General features: G+C 41.2%; 1 protein-coding gene across 4 annotated transcripts in view; it reads right to left on the reverse strand.

Annotated features, from left to right (window-relative positions):
• The window catches only part of Babam2 (BRISC and BRCA1 A complex member 2), a 374435-nt gene that overhangs the window by 234132 nt on the left and 113350 nt on the right, over window positions 1–26953 (reverse strand). For all 4 annotated transcript variants that reach the window (XM_031357619.1, XM_031357620.1, XM_031357621.1 and 1 more), the window contains 2 exons: window positions 20896–21090; window positions 9692–9766 (listed from right to left, as the gene is read on the reverse strand). In XM_031357619.1, coding sequence (XP_031213479.1) covers window positions 9692–9766; window positions 20896–21090 — 270 coding nt within the window. The remainder of the gene's footprint in view (window positions 1–9691; window positions 9767–20895; window positions 21091–26953) is intronic.

Raw genomic sequence — 26953 nt, forward strand, 5'->3', positions numbered from 1 at the left:
CACACACACACACACACACACACACACACACACCTGAAATATATAAATAAGAGTAAAAATAATTATCTTTGCCATCACTTAAAAAGTCAGGCATTTTTCATATTCATAAACTTAAAGCTCTGAGCTTCTGGGCTCCTTATACAAACATCTGCATATCTGGCCCATCAGGCCCTACTGTCACAGGGAAAACTACTCTAGCTATATAGCAGCTGCTGTGCTAAATGAAGCATAGGCTTGCAGATTCATTACCATTCTCACCATGTCCTACTACAGGACACCACGCCAGAGCCACGGTCTCTCAGAACCTGCCTGCCCCAGAAGCATCTGCTAAACCAGGTTCGAGTGCTTAACCTATTAGCTACCTTCGGTGCTGCTGTGGAGGCTGATCCTGTACCAATTAGACACTGGCAGCAACGGGGAGGCTTCAGAACTGCCTCACAATCAGTGAGCTGCCTGAACCACTGTATGCTAGCAAGCAGCGCATTCACTGCAACCCTCTGTCTTAGCTTCCGAAACATATCTTGATAGGCTCACCTTCATGTCTGCTTTCTGTCTCTACTTGGCAGAGTGAATGGTGTTTTTCCCTGTACATCCTGACTGATAGCCACAGTGGGTGGCTTTAGAAGAAAGATGACTGCCTTGTCTTGTGACAGGTGAATGGTTTGGCTTTTTCACCTCCAGTTCATTTTCATAGTATCAGGGCTCAGATTCCACACAGGAACAAGCATTCCGTTGGGATGAATAGTCTCACTGTATCACATCAAATGAAGCCAGTAAGATTACTGCAGTCACAGTAAATCGGTTTTGGTCTGCTTCTGGCCTGACCTGACCATACACTGTGGAGGTACACTCCACAACTATGTAGACTGCATGGATATTTTCTTATGCAAAGAAATGTTACTGCTGATATTTTTTGCAAGGTTATGTTTATCATATGCACTATAAGCTGGCTAGTTTTATGTCAACTTGACATAAGTTAGAATTATCAAAGAGGAAGGAGTCTCAACTGAGAAAATGTTTCCAGAAGACTGGGCTGTAGACAAACAAGCCTGTAAGGCATTTTCTTAATTAGTGATTGGTGGGAGAGGTCCCAGGCCATTGTGGGTTGTGCCCTCCCTGGGCGGATGGTCCTGGGTTCTAACACAAAAGCAGGCTGGGCAAGCCATGACAAGGAAGCCAGCAAGCAGAAATCTCCTTGGCCTTAGCATCATGGTTCCTGCCCTCCAGGTTCCTGTCCTGTTTGAATTCCAACCTTGGCTTCCCTCAACTGACTATGTATGACTCAAGATATGTAACCCAAATAAGCTCTTTCCTTCCTAAGTTGCTTTTGATAGTGTTGATTTATCACAACAATAGTAACTAAGACATACTACCAGTAGCAAATAATTGCGACTTAGCCCTATAGTCAGTTCAGTGACAACTGAGAATTTCCTATGAAATTATAAAAGAGATTCCCACCAATAGGAACTTAACTACGGTCTGTATAAAGATACAGTCTGCTAAGAGAACACAAATGCCAGCACAGGTTACTATACCCAGCAAAACTTTCAATCATCATAGATGGAGAAACCAAAATATTCTAGGACAAAACCAAATTTAAACAGTATATATCTACTAATCTAATACTACAAAGGATTCTAGAAGGAAAACTCCAACACAAGGAGGATATCTACACCAAGAGGAAAAAAAAAAAGAAATTAATCATCTTACGACAAACACGAAAGGAGAGAATCACATACACATACTACCACCCTCAATAACAAATATAACAGGAACTAACAATCGTCTGTCATTAATAACTCTCAACATAAATGGATTCAATTTCCCAAAAAACAGACAAAAGATAACAGACTGAATATGTAAACAGGATCCAGGATTTTGCTGCTTGCAAGAAACACACCTCGGGTTTCCATCTAAGCCTGTAGCTAGCTGATCCTGTGCCACAGTGCTCCTTACCCAAATACTGCCTGGAGAAAGCAGGTCTCCCAGGAGTGCCAACAAGCCTGTGAGCACAAGTAAGACCACCACTTCTGCTCAGAGGGACCCACCCAGAGCCCTCAGGTCATAGGAACTGAGGAGCAGCCTGGGACAGGATTCTGCTGTTTTCTGTCTGCTCCTGGAGCTGATCCAGTGCCAGACTGCTCCACACACAAATACCTCCAGGAGAGTGCTGGTCTCCCAGGAATTCTCACATACAGGTTTGCAGGAAAGGACAAGCCGCAGTCAGAGACAGCAAGACCACAGATAACCAGATAGCAAGAGGCAAGAGTAAGAACATAAGCAACAGAAACCAAGGCTACTTGGCATCATCAGAACCCAGTTCTCCCTACACAGTGAGCCCTAGATACCCCAACACACAAGAAAAGCAAGATTCTGATTTAAAATCACATCTCATAAAGATGATAAAGGACTTTAAGAAGGACATAAACAACTCCCTTAAAGAAATACAGGAGAACACAGGTAAACAGCTAGAAATCCTTAAAGAGGAAACACAAAAATCCCCTAAAGAACTACAGGAAAACACAATCAAACAGACGAAGGAAATGAACAAAACCATCCATGATCTTAAAATGGAAATAGAAACAATAGAGAAATCACAAAGGAAGACAACCCTGGAGTTAGGAAACCTAGGAAAGAGATCCAGAGTCATAGATGCAAGCATCACCAACAGAATACAAGAGTAGAAGAGAGAATCTCAGGGGCAAAAGACACCATAGAAAACATTGACACAACAGTCAAAGAAAATGCAAAAAGCAAAAAACTCCTAACCAAAAACATCCAGGAAATCCAAGGCACAATGAGAAGACCAAACCTAAGGATAACAGGTTATAGAAGAGAGTGAAGACTCCCAATGTAATGGGCCAGTAAATATCTTCAACAAAATTATAGAAGAAAACTTCCCTAACCTAAAGAAAGAGATGCCCATGAACATACAAGAAGCCTACAGAACTCCAAATGGATTGGACCAGAAAAGAAATTCCTCCTTTCACATAATAGTCAAAAGACCAAACACACTAAACAAAGAAAGAATATTAAAAGCTGTGGAGTGGTAGTCTGTGCAGGCAACCTGGTCCAGGTCGAGCAAGAGGTCTGGAACCCCAAAGACCCAGTGGGTGGTAATTTCTGCCTGCATGGGACCAAAGGTGTTTGACCATGCCTCTTGGGTCCCTGGATCCTGTTTCAGTCAAAGCGCCCCCCCCCAGGAGAGGTGTGTGATATTGGTCATGTATTAGCAGCACTAGGCCTTCTTACATGCAAATAAAGATTCCCCAAGCTCTCAGACCAAACCAATGAGAAGTACCTGCTGTCGAACCCTGAATCACCCCCCAAAACTGTATATAAATCCTATCCAGGGAATTAAAGGTGTGCAAGAACTACTCTATCGTCTGACCCTTTTGTTCTAAGAGCTGTAATACTTGGGGAGAGGTCTACTCTCCTGAAACATGGACTGAAGTTGTGTTGCACTCCTCATTGGCTAATTTCTGTCTGCGCAGCCAGACCCTACTCAGTGCAGGGCAGTACAAAGTAACTGAGTGACCTGAAAAGCATGGCAGAGACAGAAATGAAGCCAAATGCAGTGGCAGAAGCAACTTCTCCTCCCTGCCCTTGTGCTTCCCTTCTGCTTGCTTCCCTTCACTGAAAACTCTCACACCCGGCCGGGCCAGAAATCTCCATGAAAGCCTCTGGTACACAGGTCCACAAAAAGCAGTAAGGGGAAAATGTCAAGTAACATATAAAGACAGGCCTATCAGAATTACACCAGACTTCTCACCAGAGACTATGAAAGCTAGAAGATCCTGGGCAGATGTTATACAGACCCTAAGAGAACATAAATGCCAGCCTTGGCTACTATACCGAGCAAAACTCTCAATTACCATAGAAGAAGGAAACAAGATATTCCATGACAAAACCAAATTTACACAATATCTTTCAACAAACCCAGCCCTACAAAGGATAATAGATGGAAAACATCAACATAAGGAGTGAAACTACACCCTAGAAGAAGCAAGAAAGTAATCTTCTTTCAACAAACCAAAAATAATATAGCCATACAAACATAAAAATAACCACAAAAATAAGAGGAAGCAACAATCACTATCCCTTAATATCTCTTAACATCAATGGACTCAATTCTCCCAATAAAAAGATATAGAATAATAGACAGGATACATAAACATTTTGCTGCATATAAGAAATGCACCTCAGAGTCAAAGAAAGACACTGCCTCAGAGTAAAGGGCTGGAAAACAATTTTCCAAGTAGATAGTCCCAAGAAACAAGCCAGAGTTGCCATTCTAATATCAGATAAAATTAACTTTCAACCAAAAGTTATCAAAAAGGATAAGGAAGCATACTTCATACTCACCAAAGGAAAAATCTACCAAGAACAACTCTCAATTCTGAACATCTATGCTCTAAATACAAGGGCACCCACATTCATAAAAGAAACTCTGCTAAAGCTTAAAGCACACATTGTATCTTACACAATAATAGTGGGAAACTTCAATACCTCACTCTTATCGATGGAAACACAAACTAAACAGAGACATAGTGAAACTAACAGAAGTTATGGACCAAATGTATTAAACAGATATCTATAAAACATTTCATTCTAAAACAAAAGAATATGCCTTCTTCTCAGTACCTCATGGTGCCTTCTCCAAAACTGACAATATAATCGATCACAAAACAGGCCTCAACAAAAACAAGAAGATTGAAATAATCCCAGGCATCCTATCAGATCACCACAGACTAAGGCTGGTCTTCAATAGCAACAAAAACAACAGTAATCCCACATATAAATGGAAGCTGAGCAACACCCTATGCAATGATAACTTGGTCAAGGAAGAAATTAAAAACTTTACAGAAATTAAAGACTTTAGAATTTAATGAAAATCAAGGCACAAAATACCTAAACTTAAGGGATACAATGAAAGCAGTGCTAAGAGGAAAACTCAGCTCTGAGTCACTTCAAAAAGAAACTGGAGAGACCATACACTACCAGCTTAACAGTACACTTGAAAGCTGTAGAACAAAAAGAAGCAAATATACTCAAGAGGAGTAGACAACAGGAAATAATAAAACTCAAGGTTGAAATCAACCAAGTAGAAACAAAAAGAATTATACAAATAATCAACAAAACCAGGAGCTGGTTCTTTGAGAAAATCAACAAGGTAGATATACTCTTAGCCAGATTAACCAGAGGGCACAGAGACAGTATCCAAATTAACAAAATCAGAAAAGAAAAGGGAGATATAACAACAGAAACTGAGGAAATTTTAAAAAGTCATCAGATTCTACTGCAAAAGCCTATATTCAACAAAACTGGAAAATCTGCATGAAATGGACAATTTTCTAGACATATACCAAATACCTAAATTAAATCAGGATCAGATAAACCTTCTAAACAGTCCCATAAGCCCTAAAGAAGTAGAAGCAGTCATTAAAAGTCTCCCAACCAAAAAAAAAAAAAAAAAAAAGGCCAGGACCAGATGGTCTTAGTGCGGAATTCTATCAGACCTCAAAGAAGATCTAATACCAATACTCTTCAAACTATTCCACACATAGAAACAGAAGGAACACTGCCTAATTCATTCGATGAAGCCATAGTTACACTGAATATTCTCCCTTGGAGATGGAACGGTTTCTGTCTAATCATAAACTTTTCACAATTTCCTTTCATAGAGGACTTTATAAGAGATTTTTTTCTACTTCTATCATGATTAATGTTCCAAATAGATTTTAAAAACTGGTTGAGTGCACCTTTCAGCTTCAGAAGATATCATGTATATTTAAGAGGCATTTAACTATTATAAATTATTTTGATGACTTAAAAAAATGTCAATACTGAGTTATATATTTTAAAATAAATCTTATTAGTCTGTTACCGTCCAGCAGTAACCATAGGGAAGGGTTATTCTGGAATATGGAGTCAGGAGAAAGTTGGCTAGCCATAATTAATCTTACCAATGTGGAAGGCACCAAAAATTAGACAGCACTCAAGAGATATGGTCACCCAGCTATCTTGCATTTAATTATCTCTTTATTACAAGCCAACAGGTAAAATAGGTGAGACAAAACCCCTCCCCCAAGTTCGTCAGCATGCCAGCCCAATCAGCAGCTCCTTTAGTCTCTGTAGAGGCGAGACTTCTGATGTAACTGGAATCAGGAGCGAGGCGTGACAAATAGCAGGAGATGGGCAGAGAGGTGTGGTTATGAGAGGCAGGCAGGGTCTAAAGAATCAGCCCTCAAGCCAGGAGGGTTACAATAGTCTAATAAAAAACTAAAAAAAGAAAAAGAAAGAAAGACAGACAAACAAGCACCTTAATGACAAAGACAGACATTACCTCAAAGTAAGTCTGGAAACAAGTTTCCCAAGCAAACTGTACATCACATTCATCAATGGAAAAATCCACCAATGTTCAATTCTGAACATCTATGCCCCAAATAGAAGAGCACTCACATTCATAAAAGAAACTTTAGTAAAGTTCAAAACACACATTGAACCCCACATAATAATAGTGGGAGACTTCAACACCCACTCTCAGCAATAGACAGGTCACTGAAACAGAAACTAAACAGACACGGTAAAACTAATAGAGGTTATGAACCAAATGGATTTAACAGATATCTACAGAATATTTCACCCTCAAACAAAAGAATATCCCTTCTTCTCAGCATCTCATGGTGCCTTCTCCAAAACTGACCATATAATCGGTCACAAAACAGGCCTCAACAGATACAAGAAGATTGAGATAACCCCATGCACTCTATCAGATCACCACAGACTAAGGCTAGGCTTCAATAACAACAAAAACAACAGAAAGCCCACATACCCATGGAAACTGAACAACTCCCTACTCAATGATACCTTGGTCAGGAAAGAAAGAAAGAAAGAAATTAAAGACTTTCTAGAATTTAATGAAAATGAAGAGATGGCATAGCCAAACTTATGAGACACAATGAAAGCAATGCTAAGAGGAAAATTCATTGCCCTGAGTGCCGTCATAAAGAAATTGGAGAGATCCTGTACTAGCAACTTAATGGTGCACCTGAAAGCTCTAGGACAAAAAGAAGCAAACACAACTAAGAGGAGTAGATGGCGGGAAATAATCAAACTCAGGCTGGAAATCAACAAGCTGGATAAACCCATAGCCAAACTAACTAAAGGACTCACAGACAGTATTCAAATAAACAAATTCAGAAATGAAATGCCTGATCTGTCCTCAATAGGAGAAGATATGCATAATCTTCAAGAGACTTAAGGCCCCAGGGAGGGTGGGAGTGGGGGGAAGCATCCTCTTAAAGACAGGAGAGAAAAGGAATTTGAGAACTTCTTATTCAGTTAATTAAAAATTTAGTAGGAAAACTAGAATCTTTTCTTTCATTACAAAGTGTAGTTTTTAGGAAAACAATAGGAAAAAGACAGTGCATTTTTTTAGTATTGTACTGTTGAGTTAGTATTTCACACAGAGCAAATAGTAAAAATAAGAATGTAGAACCAGTTTTCACTGTAACAAAATTAAGAGCAGTGTCTTCCGATGATTAACTCTTTCTTATAAGAAAGCAAGCAGTCATAGCTGAGTATCTTTGCAGGACTGGTTCCAAGCCCCATCATGGATGCCAAAATCTGCCTGGTAATTAGGTTTTTGACATAAAATGAAAGAGTATTTGCATATAACCTATGTGCATCCTCCCACAGACTTCAAATATCTAGTCTTACAAATAACTGCTATATCATCTAATGGAATAGGTATAACCCCTCTCCAACAAAGAACCTGTACATACTCAGTAGAGGTCCATTCTTTCCAAATATTTCATCCTTGTTTGGCTAAATTCACAGATTCAGACACAGAGCCTGTCTCTACATGGTCAGATGCATATAATTACAAAATAGTCTGTCTTTGATGAAATACTACGATGAACGATCACACTTTAACGGTCTCAGTAGCCTCTCTGCTGTTCTATGGGCCACGGTTTCTCCCTAGAAACACATCAGATAGGGTAGAGAACTGAGCCCGAAAGGAGCACACTTGGAAGGTCAATCCACATGGTCTGAAAGCTGTGAAACAGAGGGTGGGCCAGTGTGCTGCTGCGCAGACACATGGCAGAAGCAGAGGACAGTTCCCCTTTACTTTACCTGAGTTTCTGCTCAGTTTCCATCCCCTGAAAATAAAAAGTAGCCGCTGGAAAACTGTTTTTCTAGTAATTTATTTATCTAAGCCTTTGACTTAGCTCAGCCAAAGCAAAAATCAGGGTCGGAAGTTAGGTATCATGTTAAGAGCCATTTCCACTTACAATAAAAAGTAAAATCATAATCATAGAATATTTATTAAATCGCACATCCTAACATCAAAGAATCGATTTAGTAAGTGTGTTTGTTATCATTGGTAATATGAACTTAAGAGTAGATGGTGAGTTGCCTCCCATAATGCAATGAAGCTCACTGCTGCAAATCAGTAGGGTGTCCCATGCTATCTCAGTGCTCACAAGTTCTGCTTCACCAGCTAATTATTGGGCAAGTGAGGTAACCTTCTATCATCATGACAAACAATACACTAACCCCAGGAGCTGGAAGAGTTAATTTATTTGTATTCCAATGGAAACTGGTACAGACCTAAGAATGAGGTGGGGAACATCCAAATATAAGCAGCATGCCAAGGAGTTCCTAATACATATATTCTCCAAAGAGCACAGCAAGTTTCCAGCCATTCTCCAGAATCCTGGCTGATATTACTAATTTCTTTTCCTCAACAGTTACAAACCCAATCAGTTCTGGAACAACATCAAATTAAGAAGGCAAAAATTCAGCCTGGCAGTGGTGGTGCACGCCTTTAATTCTAGTACTTGGGAGGCAGAGACAGGTGGATCTCTGAATTTCTGGCCAGCCAGGTCTAAAAATCGAGTTCCAGGACTGCCAGGGCTATACAGAAAAACCCTGTTTCAGAAAAGAAAAAAACAAAACAGTAAGGCAGAGACATTTTAAGATTAGACTGAAACTTAATAAGGACAGGTTGAAAGGAGCTGCGGGCAGCCGGCCAAGTCTTAAATCATAACCCGCAATCCTCATCTGAGCAGGCCGGAGCCTCTGCCTTGGCATTTCCTTTTCAGAACTTGCTCTTTGATCTGGTTTCTTTCACTAGTCACAAGTAGCATTTTGGAGACTACCTCTTCTCTACGGAGCATGTAAGGACCCCTTACCAAATAACTGTTGCCTGGGTCTCTATCCTACTTTAACAAATGCCATATATACTGGTCTAATTAGATGAATAAATCTCTGAGACAGCCCAGCTTTGAAGGTATCTAAGTTCAATTGTTGACATAAAGAAGATGAAATGCCTTTTAAGCATATTTAATATGTACAATGTCTTGGACAATATCTATGAGTCTTCCAACCCAATAAGATTATTAAATACAAATGATTTTCCCAAGTATAATTTATTTATGCTACTAATGTATAACCACCTTGCACAAAAACTTCATGCCTAAACAACTTTTAAGGTTAGTAAGATAGTTGAAGAAAACAATTCCAATGGATTTTCTTGCAGTAAGCATCTTATTAGAATTCACTATTTGACCAGAATGAGGAGAATCATGGCATACAAATATTGAGCTAAATGATCACAGTATTTGTATTCTCCTATTTTATTTGTATTCTGATTTGTATTCTTAGTGATAATACATAGTTTTACCTTGAGAAGGTATGTGGGAATGTTGCTGAAGTCTACTGGTAACTTCAATAGAAAACGAGCTGAAAATTCACCAGTCTGTTGAGAGAAAAAAAGGATTAAAATATAAAAGGGATTGATAACTAACAATTATGTCCAAGGAAAAACTTCAACTATTCCAACAGACAGACAACTCCTATTATTAGGGTTTCTTAACACAGGACAGAAAAATAAGGTTGGAAAGTAGGAGAGGATTAAAAAGAATCCTTAAACTATTAAAGGGGCATAGTTTTAACAAAAGAACTCTTCATTTTAATGCATGATAACATTTTAAAGTAGTATTGGGTTTTTAAAAAAACTGTGAAAAGAATACATGAATGGATATTATTTTTCGAAAAACTGAAGTAGGAAGAGCCCGCCTTGCCCTTCAGACTCATCTACGTTCCTTCGCATTCATACATGCTATCTCCCTGACTCTAACTTACCACCATGTGTGCTGACATCCATTACAGGATGTGAGCACGTCCACACAGAGACCAGACTTCCTCTAATGTGGAGAGATGCATCAATGCAAACCCAGAAAAGTCGTTTCTAACCTCCTGAAAGTTCACTAATATTATTATCAACCAGTATTCTCAATAATTAGAAATTTAAAGCACTTAAGCTAGAAATAATAACTTGTTAATTGCTTTGTGCATGTATGTATGAGTGTGTGTGTGTATGAGTGTGTATGAGTGTATGTGTGTGTGTGTGTGTGTGTTACTAGGGAACACACTCAGGGCTTCATGCACTCAAGGTAAGCACTATTTCTAAGCAAACTATTCAGTGATCCCTGGCTTCCAAGGACTCTATGCAAAGGCCACGAAGCTATGTGAGATCCTGAGTCTCCCACTCTCTCTCACTGCAAGTATTCAGTGTGGCTTGAAATTCTGACACAGTGAATTCCAATATGACATGTTTGACAAAAAGAGAGAGAGAGAGAGAGAGAGAGAGAGAGAGAGAGAGAGAGAGAGAGAGAGAGAGAGACTCAATCTACTTTCAAAAATGGTTTTTTCTCTAGTTTGCCCACTTGGCCTACAGACACAAATTCATGTATGTCTTGTCTCTCGTCAGAGGCGCTTCTATTTATAATAGATGGTAACTAACAAAGAGACCCACAACTGGCCAAGGTACAAAGAAGAAAAGATTTGAGAAACACCCATCCCTCAATAGGACATCTATACTCTAACCTCCCTTCTCCTAGGGTTCATGGATCACTGCAGAAAGGGAGGTAGAAAGAGTGTGAAAAGCTGAGATGTTGTCTTCTGGACACATCAGGGCAGCTGCACAGAGGATCTCACAGCAGCTGTGACAGCAAGCACAAGACCTGTACCACCTAAAGCCAGGTGAACCCCAACATGGAGAGAGAGGCTGGGCATGGGGTTCCACATTTAGTCTCGGAACTATTGGCAAGTGACAGCTGCTGAAAGATATACTGGGAGTGGAAGGGTTAGTGTAGCTCCCATAAGTCACTGCCTTCCACAGAAGGCCACACATCCAAGGACATATGAGTACCACAGACTGACTTCATTTGTAGGAGGAAAAAACCCACAAAGCTGGGAGGGTAGGGAAGTGGGTGTGAATCTAGGAGGAGAGATGAAGATGGCATATATAAATTATATATTTTATGTATATATAATATTTGTGTATATTATATATATTTCTGTATAATATATACATGTATGTAGTATATGTTATATATTGCAATATTTATATATACTATATACACATAAATAATATTTTTCTCAAAGAACAAATATTTTTAATATTTAATCTCTATTGTTTCATAGTATGAATACTCAGAGCTCACATTAATCTGTGTCTCTAGGCCAAGTGGGCAGGCTACAGAAAGAACCATTTTTGAAAGTAGATTTAGTATTTTTTTTTTTTTTTTTTTTTTTTTGTCAAACATGTCATATTGGAATTCACTGTGTCAAAATTTTGCCTTCCAATCTTTCAAAAACTCAACAGAACAAACTCCTAAATCATAACTTTAAGCACGGAAACATTCCCAAATAACTTTTAGGAATGGATGGATAAGCTACATATAAGCTGTGTACACCTTTTACAGATGGTTCCATGGGTCTCACAACTCTCTTCTACAAGCACATCAACAATTGGCTCCAGGGCTCTGGCTCTCATGACACTCTGACTCGAAACTTTAGAAATGAAGATAAAGATAGACTTAAGCTCAGAAGGTAGCAGTGATAATGGCCCTCCACCCGGCTCTGGGTTTGCTTCCCACGTACATCATCTCCCAGCGTGGACCTGTCTCTAGCTAATGATGAAACATCTCATCATCATCCCCAGTCCAACCTTGTGACAGAAAAGGAAGAAATAAGTAGTACCCCAAAGCAAAGATGAGGTGAGTTAAGAGGCAGGCACACCAGGAATGTCAAAGGTGAGGAATAAGCCTGATTCTTCAAGCTAAGCAGCTACTCACAGCCCCACACTGGGCTAATACTTAAGAGCCACAGGATGATCTGCAACACCTCAAAATGGCTCATTAAAGAATAGTGGTGAGATCCTAGCCCAATTTCCCTTTTCTTGAGCCCAAGACTTCTAATGTCAGGTTTCGCCCCGAGAAGACTCTGGCATACCCTATTGAACGATGGTTCTTTGGTTCAAGACATACAGGATCTGTCAAGGAGGAGATCATACTTTGAATGAAGTAAGGCCAGTGCTAACAACTAACTCCGTTGTGTGAAATGCAGTTTATAAAAAGCTACTAGCCTGTTGGGTACTGAGGGCACAGAAATAAAACAGAAAGTCTCCCTCTGACACTGTGTACAGTGCTCATCCAGGAACCCATGCTCTACTGACCCTGTCCTCTTGCTCCTGTAAGATCAATTCCCTCTCCACTCACCCATCACCATGCACAGTCTTTAATTTCACTTCTTTGCTAAGCTCCCATGTTACTCTTTGTTCCACATTACAAATCATCCTCCTGCTACTTGAGGTCTGCATTTCCTCTTTTGTTTTTCTCTCTAGTCAACCCTTCTTCCCCATCACCAAAACAGCTCTTGCACAGTCACCAATAATCTCCTCATGGCCAAACTCCATGGTGACTCCTGTCCTCCTCTCAGGGTTGTGTCAGCAGCACTCTAGCAGGGCAATCACTGCTTGCTTAGAACATAATTCACTTGGTATCCAGGGCCACATTCCCAAGGTCTTTTGTACACCAGTTGGCCTCAAGTCTAATCTCCTCAACTGAGAAACAATGAAGCATGACTGAGTTTAACCCCAAGACCTCTCAGCTTTGCTACCCTCTCCAGAAAACCTCATAGGAGCTCATTGGAATATTTATATTCCAATGCTCCCAAAATGCCCTATCTCCACTTTCCTAGTTCAAGTTTTATTTCTCCAATACCACGAAAATTCCCAATTTTGTATTCTTTCCTTGATATTTATTATTCAGTGCAATAAATAAAGGCTAATTCTATTATTATTTCAGATAAAACAAAGCCAACAACAACAAAAAAGTCCACAGTCCCCCTGACTTCTAGCTTTCCCTCCTGTCTCATAAACAGAGTGGAAACACATACTACTGGTTGAGTGCAGCCACTTCTCACATTCAGTGGCATCTGCTACACCTGGAGAGAGCTGCAGCCTGTACTCTGCCAATGGCCGTGACCGCTCCTCCTTACCTTTTCAGGGGCAGCTCATTTTCTTCTCAATACACTGTGATCGGATCATGACTTTTCTTGTTGAAAATCCTCAGTGTGGAAATTTACCTCCTTTACAGAGTAAGGTGACAAAAGAAGAACTGAGCAAGGAAACAAAGTATCCAGAACAGCTACAAGCAGAAGTTCAAGGCAGGGCTCTGGCGATGTGCACAGGGAAGAGAACGGTGGGAGGGTTGCTGGAGCCAGTAAGCAGGAGACGGATCCATGGGCCACAGAAACTCTCCTCCACAGTGTGAACAATCTCTAACCCCTGCAAGATGTATACTACTCATCCACAGAAGTAGTAGACATCTGTTAAGTCATTTAGAGAGAGGGCTTTAAAAGGTGCCATGGGGTTCCAAGAGAGTGGGAAAGAGTTGGAGAAATGATAAATTAAATTCAACTCCTTTATTCTTCATTCTCAACTTATAAAGGCAAACTACCTAGCAATAAATAAACAACTACCTCTATCTACTAGTGCAAGATATTAGTCTATAGTTGAAATTGTAATCTGATGGTTTGAAATTGTTAAATCTGATGGCCTGTGTTTGTTTGTATATATCTATATACACACATACATGTATTTGAAAAACTAATAAAAGAAATAAAATGTGGGGTTTAAAGAGTTATAAGAACTCTTGCTCATATAAGGTAACAAAAAAATAATTAGATATTTTTTAACACTTGACTCATGTGAACTGCAAGTTATTTTAGTCCACATACTACATTTTAGCTTTTGGCCCTCTTTTAGTCTATACGATACATTTTTATTTTACCAACTATTTTAGACCAAATGTAAAAAAAGAAAAAAAAAAGCCCCTCAGACGGATGGTCCCTCCTTGCACTGACACACATGGGTTTTATTGGTTGGCAAGGGGTTGGCTGACACAACTGAAGTCACAAAAAAACAACTGTTGGTCCAAAGACCAAAATAAAATGGAGTTCATCTGCAATGGGCTAGGCTATAAAATTAAAGTCAGAAAGAACCATGTGATAGAAATAGAATTTGCTATAATGGGGAAGAAAAAGTGATTGATGATCTCCAGCTTCAAGCCTACCATCCTCCTTCCTGAAAAACTATTTTACCAGCACATATTAACTATACAAACTCCTGGGTTTTACTGTGACATTCAAACCATAGGATGCTTGTGCAGGAGCCATGCTTATCTTCACTCAGTGCCCATTTCTGTAGACGTGTGGCTGGATCCAGTGCCCACTACACAAGGAGTGAAAAGAACTCAGGTTGGAGATCCAGCTCAGCAGCAAAAGGACTGCCTAGGCTGTGCAGGCCTCATATTCACTGCCTGGACTGTACAGGCCTCGTATGCACTGCCTAGACTGTACAGGCCTCGTATGCAAGCCCTACAACCACAGAAACATTACAGGAGAACACAGACAACTCTCACTCATCTCTATGGCACTGGAAATGCTGGCAACTACAGCTCAGGGACTCTCCTGTTAGCTGTCACTGACTCTCCTATGATCTATAAGCTAATCTGCCTTTGTGAAACTGAGCAAATTATCAGGCTACGGCATGTCTTTATATAACAATGAAATTACAGACACACTATGAGGAGGAAAGCACACACACACACAGTCACACAGTCACTCACACAGTCACTCACACAAACACAGTCACACAGTTACTCTCACAGTCTCAGTCTCTCTCTCTCTCTCCCCCTCCCACTGTCAGTCTCACACACACACACACACACATACAGATACACAGAGTCACACAGTCTCACACACACACACATACACACACACATACACACACAGTCATACAGTCACTCACACACACAGTCACACAGACACACACACTCATATATACCACCATTGCTCACCCCCATACAATGGTTGTCTTTATACTTGATTTTGGTCACTCTGTTGTACTGTCAAAGAGTACTTCTAGAGCATTCCATCCTGTAAGCTATAAATGAGACATTTAGATATAGCCAAGTAAAGAGAATAATTTGAATTTTTTTTAGTCAGTCCCTAGTCAGACCTCTTCTTGGATAGATATAGAAAATTACCTGACCTATGACCATGAAAATGTCAGCCTTCCTGACAACTGCCTTAATGGCACTGTCCCCAGCATTAGTCCTGAATAGATGCAGCCTCCTCTTTTTTAAGTGAGAGTGTGTTGGCAATTGCTCCAGCTGACAAGACTTGAGTTTGGCAATTTCCTGGTGCTGGGCTTTTCTACTTCACAGCAGCTGTCCCACAATTCCCTTCGTCTTTGGGGAGTGACAGGTAGACAGCTTGTGCTGAACACATTCCAGTCACATTCCAGGTCGTTCTGCCTCAGGAGATCCTCCTTCCTGTCTTAGGCACTGCTCCCTTCTCTGCAAATGAGCACTCCTATGAGATGGACTAGTGCCAGTCAGAGAATGTAAGGCCAAAAACTCACTAGAAAAGGTGACTCTAACATCATCTGGGGACAATGTGGTAGGGGTGATTCTTAAAACTGACAACCAATTACTCTGGAGGTTTGTGGAAACTTCTTTTGCAAGAATATAAGCATATAGTTAGTCTTATTAGAATATCACACTCTAAATAAAGACATTCTTAAAATGTATTACATTTCCCCAAACCATGTTCAATAGATGTCATCCATTTCTATCTACTTTAAAGTAAGGGGAAACCAGAGGCTGAAAGAGTAGAATTCCTTACTACAACAGTAAAGGAGAGTGGAGATCAACCTTAAGCTCTATGTTATCAGGTCACTAATAAATTACTTAAGAGAGCAAAGTTGACAGAAAAGCCTTGTGATATTCCTCAAGACATGGGAGGACATAAAGACAGGGACGCTCTGGAGCACACTGGCTGCTTAGACCAGCTGACATGGTAGGTTTTGAATTTAGCCAGAAACTGTACCTTGATATACAAGGTGAAGTCACCCCACATCAGTTTTTGTCCTTCCCATGCATGTGTACATACATGTACAAGTGTCCGACATGTGGTACATGTGGCACATTCTCACCACACACACATACACATACAGAAATAGTAGGGAGAGGGAAAGGAGTCTGATTCTTTGCAGTGGTTGTTTCTAGGCTCTCCCACTGCTACAACTGATGACTGAACACCGTTTCCTCAGAGACAGCCCCTCCAGTATGCCTTCCCTCTCCACAGTCGACAAAGTCATTTCTCATGATTTCTCAAAGATCATGTCTGTGGGTGAAGCCCTGGCCAGCATCTCCCTGTGAGCCTCCTCCAGACGCACTGCTGTGCCTTTCCTTAACCTTATAGCAGATGGATCCATTCTCAGTGCTGACCCCTAGGACTGTAAGACAACATGGCTAGGTTGTCTTAAGTGACCAAGATCATGGTGAGTTTATAGTAGTAAAAACAAGCTAATACTGTTCTTAGTTGAAACATTTGGGCTGAAAATCAAGCTCTTTTCTATCTTGCAAAATCCTGTGTTAACCTGCCCGATTCCTGGTCTGGCAGTGGCTCTGCTAGCAAGCTGTCCTTCAGAATACCCCTGAGCCCTGTGCCTAACCCTCACTGTCTGTCCCTCACGGCTCAGCTTTGTGTCCTCGCCCTTCCTTGCCTGCATGGATGCTAACTCGTGTCCAGATTCTTTTACTTCTATCCTGCTGTTCCTGCACGTCACTGGGCCGTGACGACTGGAAGCTTACACGTAACTACCACTGCCCCTGCAGGGATCTCGGGTGCTTTAACTCACCTCACCACGACAAGTGACTCGGCATCAAAGCACCACAATCAGTCCATTAGAGCAGAGGGGTCGATTGCAGCACTAGCACACGTTAGCAGGAAAGTGGGTGCCAAAAGGCAGGGGGAAGCTGAGACTGTACCAGCGCATTATGCTTTAAAAGGATCTGAACGTCTACATCCGGGTGAAGCACAGCTCACGAAATTGGTAGAGGTACCACAGAACGGTTATACTTCCATTCAGACTATATATTTAAAGGACAAACAGGAGAGAGAGCTTAACTGACAAAGTGCTTGCCTTGCAAGGACAAGGATCTAAAGTCAATCCTCAGAACCAAGATAAAAACAAAGACAAGCTAACAACAGAGATAAACAAGCCAGGAGTGTGGGTGCATGCTTGTAATCCTAGTGCCAGAGACAAGCATATCCCAGGAGCTCACTGGCCAGCCAGCCTAGCCTACTTGGTGACTTCCAGACCAAAAAAGAGACACTGATGCAAAAAAAAAAAAAAAAAAAAGAAAGGTGAATAGCGCCTAAAAACAGCACATAAAGTTGTCCTCTGGCCTCCACATGCACACACACACACACCTACCACAAACATGTATGAACACATAGTCACACACAGACAGACATACAGAGACACACACTCAAACACATATACAAAAAAGGGAAGGGGAAAAACAAAACCATAAAAATTATAACCAGATAGTAATTTAAAACAAGCTTTCCATCATTAAAAACAACAGACTCATCAAGAAGTCATGTTGGGTTGAATCTAACATCCTCTTCTGAGAGGACATTTAAGTAGATTTTTTAGTAAGAACAGTTCTGGAGACAACAGATAAACTAAATTCATCTTAGTAGTCATGTAAATCAATAATTAATAGTTTGAAACACACTAAATAGAGTTGGAAAATAGTCTATCCATTATGGGAAAAGGTTCCTGGGACGAATGAAACTGTTCCTATGGGCTGGCAATCCCTATGTCATATCCCTACCTCACAAGCCCTATGTCACATCCACACACTAAGCCCCAACAGGAATATTGAGACATTCAGTGCAGCATCAGCTACAAAGTAAAGCCACGCAACTCCACTGTGGGACTAAACAAAGTATGCTGGGCACACAGATGTAGCTTCAGTAAAAAAAAGAGAATGCACGGCGAGATGGCTCAGCGGGTAAGAGTATTGACTGCTCTTCCGAAGGTCCTGAGTTCAAATCCCAGCAACCACATGGTGGCTCACAACCATCTATAATGAGATCTGACGCCCTCTTCTGGTACATCTGAAGTCAGCTACAGTGTATAATAATAAATATATCTTTTAAAAAAAAGAGAGAGAGAGAATGCACACACACACATCAATAAATTAAGTGTTGGGGCTGGAGAGATGGCTTAGTGCTTTAAGAGCACTGGCTGCTCTCCAGAGGTCCTGAGTTCAATTCCCAGCAACCACATGGTGGCTCACAACCATCTATAATGGGATCCGATGCCCTCTTCTGGCATGCAGGTATACATGCAGATAGAGAACTCATATACGTAAAAATAAAATAAATCTCAAAAGAAAAAAATTGTCATAAATAAATGAATAAGTGTTAAGTTTCTTTTTTTAATGTAAATGACTGGAAAAATAATTAAGGATAATTAAGTAGGTAAAGGCACCTCTGCCAAACCTTACAAACTGAGTTCTTCAAACCTCTCATGACAGAGGAGAGAATTAGCTCCCACAAGCTGTCCTCTGACTGCCACAAGAATATTATGGCATGTGTGCACACACACATACACATACTCTATATAAAAATGAAAAAAGTGAAAAAACTGTGAACTCATGTATATTCTAACAGGAAGACTTGATTCAAGTTTTTAAAAGTGTATTGCTTATCTCTTGACTTTGGAAATCACATCCCTTAAACAGGTTAGAAACTCCAAGGGAGATCATACTGAGCAGAAGAAAGAAGGCTTGGTGGGGTCGAAGAGAGTTAGCCAGAGAACACCTAACTCGTTCTGTGTGTCAACAGAGCTTAACTCACTCAGCCATTCAACAAACTCCAGCAGAACACTGACGACATGGCACACACTGCTCCAGGTGTACAGTGTGGCAATTCCTGCCTGAACTTTGACCTTCTATAGGAAAAATCAAACAAGCATTACACAGGGCAGGCTTCCGGCAGGTAGCACATAGATATCCTGGCATTAGCTTTCAGGCACTGGAGCTCCTCCCTGTGTGTGGCTGGATCTAACAGGCAATGAGAAAGGGGACAGCATCATCTCTATAGACAGAGAATGCTCTAGGCGTGCTTTCCTGTGCACACTCTCCACCTCTCCTGCTGGCTTGCTGTGGTCAGGCCAGCTGCCAGCTGAGGCGGTCCACTGTGGAGAGGCCCTAGAGAGGAATGAAAGGCAGCATCCAGGTACCAGCTAGCACCAGCTGAGGCCCTGGGATCAGCAGCCATGAGAACACCATCCTGCCAGAAGTGTCTTGAATTAGTGACTACAAAAACAAGATTTGGTATGCCTGTACACTGGAATATTCCTCAGCCATGAAAAGGAATGAAGTACACACACACAAGACCAACAGGTCTGAAATACATCCTGCTAAGTGAAAGAAAGCACCCAATCACAGCCATTAGGGATGTCGCTGTGACCACCTGCAATGTGAAGAAAGAAAATCTGCAGGAACCAAAAGAGGTGTAGAGGTCAGCTAGGCTATGTGAAGAAAAAAAGACTAATGAAGAGTGAGCATGAATGCCCTTGCTGAAGGACGACAGAACCAGTATAGGCCATGGCAAGGTTGTGGAAACCAGTCAATCAACTGATAAGCATAAACTCAGACAAGTAAAACACAGGAACTATGTAAAATATATCTCAAAAAAAATTTAAAAATTGGAGCAGGATATCATTGAAAAATACATTAGCTGAAATTTGAAGTTGGAATGGTGCTCACCATTTCTGGAAGAAAAAGAGCCAGCGTGGAAACGTATGCAAAGTGAGTCGGACAGGAGTGTGCCTGGTGTGTCCGCACTAGAGCAGAGGTGCCAGCACAGGTAGGCCCAGTGCAACAAAAGCAAAAGAGGAAGTGAGCGGATCCTGAAGGATGGGAGGTGTGGTACCATGTTAGAGTTCAGGTTACCACTGGGGATTGCAGCTGAGCTGGCATGTGGGGTGGGGTAGGCGAATATGAAGTTTCCAGGCAGAGGAGGGCTATAATCTACTTTATATTTCAAAATGGTCACACAATGCAGAGGAACTGTAAGAAACAGCTACAGCCGCACACGGCAGCAATCCCTATAACTGCAGCCCTCAGGAGAGAGGGATGGAAGGACCCTGAGTTTGAGGCCAGCCTGGGCCATGTAGCAAGTTCTAGACCACTCTGAGCTGCATAAGGAGGCCTTGCCTTTAAGAGAAGGGCTAGGGGAGGAGGAAGGCTCCAAAGAACCAGTGGCTCCAAGAGCAGCTGGTGCTCTTGTCTGACTGAGGCACTGGATGCCTCTCCCTAAGGGAAGGTGGGCCATGCCAGCATCTTAACCATGGCCTGCCACCCCCACATGCATCAGGGCCTGCATGGAGCTGGAGAGCACACGCAGTCCTCAAGCAAGCTCCCTGACTTCTGAACACAGGAGACTGGGGATGAGCCAAACTCTACACACTTCTCCTGTGATATTCTTTACAAATAGTAAGTGTGCTCACCATTAGTTCTCTTCAACCTCTGCGTTATGAGAAAGTGCACAGGTCACAGAGCCATCTGTGTGTGAGGAAATGACCAGCCCTCACTCTGCATGGACAGCCCAAGGCTCTTAGCTCTTTAATTTCACCACGGATGAAGTAATTCCCTACCGCTCAGCACTTACCCAGTTGTTTTTCTTCCCGGCATAAATTTCCATGTTCTCTCCATACTGAGGTTCTTCCAGGAGCGTCTGGTACTCAAACATGAGGCGTGAGCTCTCACGGAGGCGGCCGCACTGAAACTGGTGGTACTGCTGCACTAGCTCCTTCACCACCAGCAACAGGCACTCAGGGTTTGAAGGGTTCCAGGAGGCAAGGTTCTGTAGAGCCATAAACAAGGACCAGTGAAAGACAGTTCCATGCAATTCCCTTGTCACAACTGCACATCGGAGCAGAGGAAAGGAGCCACAAAGCCTGAGAGCAAGACTACTCCTGACAGGCTGTGCCACAGAGGCAGGGCCTCTAACCTGAGGCAGGGCCTCTGACCTGAGGCAGGGCCTCTGACCCGAAGCGAAGCAGATACTGCCCAAGTGAGAAATCAAAATTACCCAGAACACTGATTTTGATCCTTTGGAATTTGTTTTTGATCCTTTTATAGCCTTTGGTTTTTTAACAAGCAGCACCTAAATTCACATTCTATACAAAAGTAATTCAATTCTACATTGTAGACTATCTACATCTGTAACACCAGATGGGAATAACTACTCTGCAAACAGCAGCATTACACAGAAATATAAACAAAATAGTATGGACCAAGAATAGGAATGGAGAAGATACAGGGGGTATACATCTAGGACATGCAGGATTAAGATGGGGAAAGGAGGAAGTGAGGGAAGACCTGGCAAGTACCCAGTAGTCAGGCTCACATTTGTGCGACCTGTGCTGGGTCCTGTTATGTACCAGACACTGGTCTAGACAGTGAAGAGAGCAAGCCAAGCCCGTATCCATATGAGACTGCGTAGTGGTGAGGTCCACCCTGACTCCATGACTACGGTACAGCTGAAGTCATGCCCTTCCCTGACTATGTATGTCAGTGGGACCCACCAATGCTTCTTCAGAATAAGGGAAAACAGCACAATAGAAGGAGACACAGAGAGCATTTTAACATGCTCCTGGAAATGCTCTGACATCACAGATCCCTGAAGGTTCCCCAGGGATCTTGCAGGCCCACTTCTAGGACCATCATATTACACTACATTCCTTTAAAGACAACCTAAGCATAGCCCCTACCTGAAGAAAATAAACAAACAAAAGAATGCATTCACAACAAGGAGGCTGAAACGCTTACTATCCACGGTTTTAACATTCAGAGATTCAACAATTGCACATTAAAATCATTATTTAGAAAAAAGTGCGTTTGTACTAGAGTGATATCTCTCCTTGTCCATTATTCTCTACAGAATGGAATACAACCATTTAGGCTGTATTTATATTATAGATGATGTGCACGGATTACTACAAACACCACATCATTTTATACAAATTGTCGAGCAGCTGAAGATTCTGGGATAAATGGCATCTCTTGGCACTGGTTTCCTAGACTCCCAGGACAATGGTTCTGTGCTCTTCTGCACAGTCTAATTGCCGGGACTGGATGACAGTGGGGAAGGAACAAGGCACCCCTTCACTGATAGGAAGTTCAGGACCAAGAAGATAGTCGCAAAAAGAGGAAGAACAAGTGCTCTGTCATCATACAAGAAAGTAGGCATGGTGGCATAAAGTGACTTGGTTAGAAGAACAGATTCGTGAATGGCAAAGCTCTTTGCCTTGGCAGCCTGAGATTCCTTTGAACTATTCAAAACCTCATTCAAAATATTAACAGGATGTACAAACACAGGCCAGAACTGAAAATGGCCATTACACAGCCCACTAGGTGTGTCCTTCAGAGGTCAGTCACGCTGACAAATAGGAAAGATAATGAGTTCTTACATCTTAGTTGAGTATGCCTTCCCAGGCTGCCTAGAGTACTAGAGCAAAAGGAAAAAGCTTTTGTTACCTCAATTTCTATTTTCTTAAATCTTACCATTTTTATTCAGAGTTTGGAACACATTAAGCCCATATCCACACAATAAGAGAAAAATCATAAAAACATATTATCAGGCAAACATCTCTGAATAATTGAAACTAATTTCAAATCATTCAACCTAATTGTTAAATTCACAGTATAGACATGCCAACCAACACCTCCTTCCTGTTAAAACACTGCCTCCCAATACCTGGAAATGCCTCTGACCTTGACCATTCAAGCACACTTAGCTGGAAACCACGCCTATCCGTGAAGGTTTGGACATAATAAACCAGCTAAAGATCTGTTTCTTATGAGTATATGACTGCTTTTGTTAGACAACCCATGTTTAAATCACTTTATCTAGAAGGGAAGAACATAGAAAATATAAAAGGTTTTAGACATATTCATTCATATATATATAAAACCTTTAGTTTTAAGGTTCCTTAAGAGTAAGTCTACTAAAGACTAAGACATATTTTAAAAACAGTGTCTAGCATATAAGACACTGGGCTTCCTAATCCTCTTGAGCAATAAATACAGAAGGATGCTCAAACTTTCATCAGGGAAGGAGGCAATAGCAGCATGCATTTTCAGGACTCTCAATAAAAAAGGAAAATATAGCTGTGTTTCTACTCATAAAGTCCTGCTCTGCTTTATTTTTGTTAGTGAACAAAAGAAAACAGCTGAAATGAAGATGGACACAAACCAGAAGCAAAGGTCACATAATATACTAAGAAAAAAAATCTAAAATGGATTCTAAAATGAATAATAACAAATACAATTGAAGAAAATGATTGATTACAGTCAATGAAAATGACTAAAGAATTAACTAATAGTCTGGAAGAAAAACTTAAATTGTCTTCACTAAAATACCTCAGATGTGGGAGGGGTCAGTCAAAGACTACTGAACTAGTGGGCTGCAGATGCGGGGAGGGGTCAGTCAAAGACTACTGAACTAGTGGGCTGCAGATGCGGGAGGGGTCAGTCAAAGACTACTGAACTAGTGGGCTGCAGATGTGGGAGGGGTCAGTCAAAGACTACTGAACTAGTGGGATGCAGAGAGTAAGACTGTATAAGTGTAAATCTGCCCAAGCCCCCAGCTTAATTCACTAAAATATAAGTGAACCAGACACACAGCCCATTTCATGAGAATGGTGATTCCCTGTCCCTGCTCTGGCTACCCTGTCCTGACATGAGGGTCATTCCTGTTGAAGTGACCCCCAACCTGCCATGTTTCTTTCTTCCTAAATCCAGTCCATTGACATCAGCAGCCCCATCAACCCTCAGATCGTTGTCTGTGCTTCCTCTGTAAGAAAGGTATTAGTCAGAGCAGCTTTAGAGAAAGGCTAGGCTCACAGGCAGCTCAGGCATTTCTCAGACCACAGGACTCATCAGACTTAAACAAAGCCACACCTGAAGGATATCAGCAATGGAAAGAGCTAGAAACAATTGTCACTAGTCGGTGGCTGTGGGAAGACTAAATAGGGAGATAAAATAAAAACATGGACTTGGAATCATCACTGTCTAATAACAAGGGAATGACATCCCAGAGAAATTTCTCTTCCACAAAAATAATTTTATGATAAAATTTGTCACTAAGAGGATGATGTATAGAATGAATTAGAAATGTAACAACAAAAAAACCTAATATTACCTAAAAAACTTACAACAAAATCCTGCCTAACATTCTAGCATAAAGGGACATCAAAACTAAGGAACAACATATGAAAATATGAAGCCTTGTTACTAATCAAAGAAGTGTGACTTTAAAAGATTCAGAATGACAGCAAGCCTCCTCACAAGCAGTAATGATCATGTGCCCTTCCCCATACAGAGACTTGGAAAGTCCTGCTCTCCTTGGGCACCCTGCAGATCTGCAGCTTTGCCATCCTGTACTTCCTGTTCTCTGGGTGAGACTAGCCCCAGAGCAGGCTCTAGCAGGACTAATTACTGTGGCATTTTCTGAGGATAAAGGGACAGCTCCACATGTTGTCTCTTACTCCCATGTGACAATCTCATTTGTCTTTCCCTTCCTATAGCACCCACACAAGAGTTGCGCCAATAATACTTATATCTTAAATTAGCCAATTAACCGGTAATACTGAGGGTATCATTTAAATGGGTACTTTAACACATGGGAGTGTAATACTCCACATAAAAACCATTTATGCACAAGAAACTTACTAGAAAAAAGTTAGCAACTGAGTTTTACAATTGAAAGCCATTTTGTAGGTTTTTAAAACCTGATTTCCATATTCTCTAAAATTTCTGTGTATGTGTGTATATGTTTAGGTATAAATGCATTTACCACATGCCATAAGGGAAAAAATATAAATTTTACAAAACAGGATAGGATATTTCCCATATTTCATTTTAATATTTGTCTGTGTGTGGTTCTGGGGACTGAAGCCAGGGCTCCAACATGCCACACAACAAAGCACTTGCTACCCCAACCGTGAGGAAGCCAGTCTATTTCCATTTGCAGTTTATGACATCAGACTTCAGTTGTCTCTTCACACAACTGAAACTTAGAAAGTTCTGAGGGAAAATCCTATCTTTGAATCATAAATATGTATAATTCCACACCACCATTGACCTTGTTACTGTTTCAGTTCTAAGGCTCCCAGCACACTATGGGAATGCCAGTGCAGCAGGCTCTAGTGGCACGTAGTGGTCACAGTAGTCTCAGGAAATGAACAATGACATTTTCATTTCCAACAGAACAGAGACTGAACAAGCAAGAATGATTTAAATGTCAGCTGGGGGAACATACAAATGATAACAAAAATAGCCCTGCTTTTGGCTTATTTGCAACAGGACAATGTCAACAATGAAAATCTCTGTTATATCTTAATATATAAATAATTCTTCAATATAAAGAAATGAAATTATCTTATCCATCTTTTCGTAATCCCTTCCTACTTTTTAAAGCTAGAACAACCTGGGCATGGTGTGGATGACAAATTTAAGTTTACATACAGCAAGTCTTTTCTCTGTTCACATAACAATTCTCGAAATATTTACATAGTCATGGGGCCAGCAAAAAAACAAACAACAGCAGACCTCAACACTGTGATCACATCCTATGATGGCAACAGTGCTAGCTGATGGCTGATATCTAGGGCCTTTACTCTTGAGAAGAGTCAAGGACTAAGAATAACACAAAGCTCTTAAAGGGAAGAGGACACTGTGTGCTCTTACAGCACACTCACAGTGGCAAACATTGGCAAGGCAAGAAACTAAACAGGGCAGTGGCTCCCCCAGCCTAGGGCTCTATTTCAGATACTCTAATAGCTCTCATAGGCAGGGCTTCCTGAGTGCAGCTCAAGGCTCTTACTGTGACGTTTGAAATTATGTTCACTCAAAACCAGGTGGAGCTAATTAGAAAAATATGCAAATCTCTAAGATGCAAATAAACAGTTAAGTACACCAATGAAAAGTCACTTGTGAGGTCGATATGTAATAGTAAAATTAGTCTCAGAAATACAGTGAAGTTGAGTTTGAACACCTGCCTAAGAAGGATGGCTGCATGTAAGTGGGTGTGCACTGGAAGGAGGAGGCAGCCCAGGGCCTGTGTTCAGTGGCCACTGCCCATCCATGGCCAGTGTGAGAAGGAAGCACCCTGGACAGCCAAAACCTGCACGTGCAGAGCTCTCCAAGGTTCTGATCTGCTTCTCGCTCAACAACCAACCTCCCCAAGTGTGTGTCTCAAGCTTCTTCCAGAAGGGATGGATTTTATTCATTTTATTATTTTTGTGTGTAATTAGATTGTCTGCATGTACGTACTGCACCGTAGGGGTGCCTGATGCTTGTGGCAGTCAGAAGAGGGCACTGGATTCCCTGAGACTGGAACTACATCTGGTTGAGAGCCACCATGTGGATGCTGGGAACAGAACCTGTGTTCTTTGCAAGAGCAACAAGTACTCTTACCCACTGAGCCATCTCTGCAGACCCTAAAAGAAATTTTTAAATGACTTACAGGATGGCACCCATCAATCCATTCCCTGGCCTTACAGCAAACTAGTAGCCAGCAAGGTCATTGGGCTGCTAGTGTAATATGACTCTGACTCTCATGTCAATTGGAATGGGAATTAGACAGTTAAGTATGCTGGAAGTCAAAGGCAATGTCTCAGGGAAAGTATACAAATATCTTAATAATGAAAGTAATTTTTTTC

The sequence above is a fragment of the Mastomys coucha genome, unplaced genomic scaffold (assembly GCF_008632895.1).
Source record: "Mastomys coucha isolate ucsf_1 unplaced genomic scaffold, UCSF_Mcou_1 pScaffold6, whole genome shotgun sequence".
Taxonomy (NCBI): domain Eukaryota; kingdom Metazoa; phylum Chordata; class Mammalia; order Rodentia; family Muridae; genus Mastomys; species Mastomys coucha.